This window comes from Phodopus roborovskii, unplaced genomic scaffold (genome assembly GCF_943737965.1).
Source record: "Phodopus roborovskii unplaced genomic scaffold, PHOROB, whole genome shotgun sequence".
NCBI lineage: Eukaryota > Metazoa > Chordata > Mammalia > Rodentia > Cricetidae > Phodopus > Phodopus roborovskii.
This window is the reverse complement of record NW_026126571.1, coordinates 1588051-1592315: the sequence shown is the minus strand read 5'-3', so window position 1 is coordinate 1592315 and position 4265 is coordinate 1588051. Positions and strand designations below refer to the sequence as shown.

The following is a 4265-nucleotide window of genomic DNA, read 5'->3' as shown; positions in this document are numbered from 1 at the left end:
AAAATAATAATAAAGTAAAAATAAAAAAGGAATATTCGTTGTATGCTAGTTGATCCCTCCCACCCACCGCCATTATCAAATTTCGCATTATGGCAATTTGTATGCAATTCATTATTTTCGAAGAACAAACTTAGGAAGATGTTTAAACAGGAGCAAACACATACACAAGCGCAAAAATAAAAGCAATCTCTCAGAATGTGCCTGTCTCAGTCGCCCAGTGCAGTCCTGTCTGACTTTTTCCGTGGGTCACTGGGATTTCAAACTCAGGTCCTCGCGCTTGCAACTCAAGTACTCTTACCCATTTCAGAGTTAATGAGTGTGTCCGGGACTTCGTGTTATCTGACTCAATTTCCCTGCTTAGCAAGCTCACAGGTGAAGAAACTGGGGTTATGCGGGAAGCAAACGCCGTGTAAGTGGGAAAGGGTGGACCCGAACCCGTGATTCCCCAGCCCTGGCGGGCGTGTGCAACGCGCATTCCGGGGTCTCACCCTGCGCCCAGCCCCTGCGGGGCGCACCCGTGGCCCAGCGCGCACGAGGCTCCACGCTCAGGGGACTCGCGCGCACGCAGCGGCGCGGCCCCGGCGGCGGCAGCGACGTCACGAGCCGAGCTTTCCTTTTCGGGAGTCCCCGGCACACATCCTGTGTCCATGTTTGGTCATTTACGTCACGGCGCCAGGGCCGGGGCCTCCCGAAATGGCAGTGGCCCGGGGAGTCGGAAGCCCGGAGCCAGCGCCGCCCCGGCTATATAAGTGGGGGGACCGTGGGCTGGGGGAGCCCGGGTGCGCATTGGAGAGGCCACGAGCCGCCGCCCGAGGCCGGTGCCGGCGAGCCAGGGCGTCGCGGACCCCCAACCCGCTTCCCCGAACCAAGCGTCAGGAGCTTGGAGCTAGGGCGCCGGGCATCCCCGCCAGCCGCGCGCGCCCCAGCCCAGCGAGGCCCCGTGCGCCCCGCCGCCGCCGCGCCATGCTCCACCTGAGCGACTTCTCCGGCCCCGACGCGCACCTCGCCAAAGCCACCGAAGGCTGCGCCCACGCCAGCCCCGAGCTGCCCCGGCTGCCCGCCAGGGACGCTCCCTCGGCTGCCACTTACCCCGGAGGTAAGGAGCGGGACCAGGGGCGCGCGGACGGCGGCGAAAGCGGCCAGGGGTGATGGAAGAGGCGCGCGCGGGGGAGGGGGCAGTCCCGAGCGCGGGGTACCATTCCCACCCCCAGCCCCAGCCCCCATCCAGGCCGCAGGCTGCTGTGCGAGAGCCTGGCGTGTTCGCGTCCCGGGGCGTCCGGGGGGTACCCCCCGCTGCAGGCTTGGAGGTGCACGAGGTGCTTGCTGAGCCTGCGGCTCGCGCCCGGGAGGGGAGGGGAGGGGAGGGGAGGGGAGGGTGGAATTGGTCGCGGCTGCAGGGTCGGGGCACGCCCTTGGAGGTGTGCGGGGCTGATGCGTGCCTGGTCCCTCCCTCGGCAGGCGACTTCTTGAGCTGGGCTCTGAGCGGCTGCGGTGCAGGGGGCGACTTGGCTGACTCCTGCTTCCTGGAAGGCCCCGCTCCCACGCCCCCTCCGGGCCTCAGCTACAGCGGCAGCTTCTTCATCCAGGCGGTCCCGGAACACCCGCACGACCCGGAGGCCCTCTTCAACCTCATGTCGGGCATCTTGGGCCTGGCACCCTTCCCCAGCCCCGAGGCGGCAGCGTCTCGGTCCCCGCTGGATGCGCCTTTCCCCGCGGGCTCCGATGCCTTGCTGCCGGACCTCTACTCCCCGGATCTGAGCTCAGTCGCTTTCCCAGAGGCGTTCTGGGAGGCTGCGCCTTCGGCAGGAGCGCCCTCGCAGTGCCTGTTCGAGCCCCAGCTCTCCCCGCCCGACGTCAAGCCGGGGCTGCGGGCGCCTCCCGCTTCGCCGGCGCTGGACGCTGCCTCGGCCTTCAAAGGGCCCTACGCCCCCTGGGAGCTGCTGTCGGCCGGGCCCCCGGGGAGCTGTGGCTCACAGGGCGGCTTCCAGGCCACCCCCGAGGCGCGCTTCCCCGCGGTAGGGACCAAGGTCGAGGACCTGCTGTCCATCAGCTGCCCCGCCGAGCTGCCGGCTCCGGCCAGCAGACTTTACCCCGCAGGGGCCTACGACGCCTTCTCGCTGGCCCCGGGGGACTTGGGGGAGGGGACCGAGGGCCTCCCGGAGTTGCTGACCCCTCCGGGCGGGGAGGGAGGGAGCGGCGGCGAAGGCGCTGAGTTCCTGGCCACCTCTCAGCCGCAGCTGTCCCCGCTTGGCCTGCGCGGCGCTGCCACGGTGGACTTCCCCAAAGCCCTGGTGGCCGACCTCCCGGGGGGCAGCGGAGCGGCCCCGCCGGTGTCCCCCGCCGCCGCCGCCGCCGCCGCCTTTCCCTCGGCCAAGGCCCGGCGCAAGGGACGCAGGGGTGGCAAGTGCAGCGCGCGCTGCTTCTGCCCGCGGCCGCACGTCAAGGCCTTCGCCTGCCCGGTGGAGAGCTGCGTGCGGACCTTCGCGCGCTCCGACGAGCTCAATCGCCACCTGCGCATCCACACGGGTCACAAGCCCTTCCAGTGCCGCATCTGCTTGCGCAACTTCAGCCGCAGCGACCACCTCACCACGCACGTGCGCACCCACACGGGCGAGAAGCCCTTCGCCTGCGACGTGTGTGGCCGCCGTTTCGCGCGCAGCGACGAGAAGAAACGGCACAGCAAGGTGCACCTGAAGCAGAAGGCGCGCGCCGAGGAGAGGCTCAAGGGCCTGGGCTTCTACTCGCTGGGCCTCTCCTTCGCCGCGCTCTGAGCTGGAGCTGCCCGGTCCCTCGTCCCCGCTACCCTTCCTGCCTCCTCCACGCACGTCCGGGGCCGCCCGCAGTCCAGCTCCAGTTCTCCCGAAGCGCCCGCCGCACACGCCATTGCAGCACGGGCTCCGTGGACAGCAGCTGCTGTCAAGGAGTCGCCTTCCTCCTAGCCAGCTCTGGGGACAGTCCTCTCGGGCCACCTACAGAGCAGGCACTCCCTTTGGGACTGAAGAGAGTTTTTTGTAACTTGGCGTATGCCCCACGCCCTCCTCTTTCTCCCTCCCCAGAAACTGCTGGGGATATGCCGAGCCGGTCTCTCGAGAACTTTGTATAGCAATGTCCAGCAAGCCTTTGGATGGGGTTATTTCTTTTTTGTTGTTGTTGTCGTTCATTTTTTTTTTTTTTGTAAAGCAGACGCTACTCTCAAGCACTTGACAAAACTGTTTATTTTTGCAATTAAAATTATTGTGCTAAAAGCTTACTGAATCTGCCTTGTAAACTCCTAACCCTTCCTGACTTCTCTTCCAGGACTAGGGGATAGGAAATACACTGGTGAGGTAGGTGCAGGCCTCTACAGGACACGCATCAGGCATTTCTCAAATACATACAGAATGAAGTGATGCATCTATTCACTACTGACTTACTTAGGGGTAACCTGTGTTTCTGGAACCAAACGTGGAAGGCGTAGGTCGTGAACAGGGTTGGTGTGATGTCCTCTGATCTCTGTTTCTAGTACCATTTCAAAACAGGAAGCAGGCGGTGTAAGTTGCTTGCTGCAGAAGCAACAAGGGTCAGGTATACCTGGCTGCAAAGCCTGTCTGCGCCTTGCTTCCCAGCCCTGCAGAGAAAAGCATTTGGAAACGGATCACTAGAGGGCGCCTTGGGCAGCAGAGGCTGCCTGGTTACAGTGGGGTTTCTGAACACTCAGTACTTGCTTACACGGATAGATCTATTCAAGAATCGCTCGCAGGAAAGACCAAAAGGGTCTCTGGGATCATCTAGGCCACACCTGCGTCTGGTGAGGAACAAGGCAGAGACTCCTGGTCATTTCAATGGCTCTTCAACTGGAAGACCCTCTGCAGGAGATAACAGTCCAAGCTCCTGCCAGTTTCCAAAAACTTTGCTTCCAGGTGAATGAATCCTTCACCGTGTTTGGGTGCAGGCTGGAGGGTGTCGAGATAGAGATAAGCGTGATCCAGCGATAGGAAAGGTGCATCATGCCCTTTATTCTCTGATCATCCTCTTCAAAGTTTTTTTCATGTTGGGCCGTATAAAATGCTTACTGTGCACCCCATTACACCTCCTGAATGACGGCCCAATACTAAGGCCCATACCTGATGACTTTGTTCTTTTTTACTCCCAAGTAAGCATATACGCGCATACACGTGTGTGTGTGTGTGTGTGTGTGTGTGTGTGTGTGTGTGTCCAATTTTATTTTTCTTCAGGAGCCACCTACTTGCTGCTTTCGGTTGTCTGTATGTGTGTATTATATACAT

At 61.9% G+C, this 4265-nt stretch overlaps 1 protein-coding gene across 1 annotated transcript; it reads left to right on the top strand.

Moving 5' to 3' along the window:
• The first annotated feature begins 601 nt into the window (after nucleotides 1-601).
• On the top strand, nucleotides 602-2876 carry Egr4 (early growth response 4). The gene is made up of 2 exons (XM_051203101.1): nucleotides 602-1096; nucleotides 1459-2876. Exons 1-2 carry the CDS (start codon nucleotides 694-696, stop codon nucleotides 2769-2771), a joined length of 1716 nt encoding a protein of 571 aa, XP_051059058.1. The 5' UTR covers nucleotides 602-693; the 3' UTR covers nucleotides 2772-2876.
• Nucleotides 2877-4265: the final 1389 nt, after the last annotated feature.

Coding starts and splice junctions, on each gene's coding strand:
- Egr4 (XM_051203101.1), top strand. CDS start 694: ATGGCAGTGGCCCGGGGAGTCGGAAGCCCGGAGCCAGCGCCGCCCCGG. Junction 1,097..1,458: donor GGCTGCCACTTACCCCGGAG/GTAAGGAGCGGG, acceptor CTCCCTCGGCAG/GCGACTTCTTGAGCTGGGCT.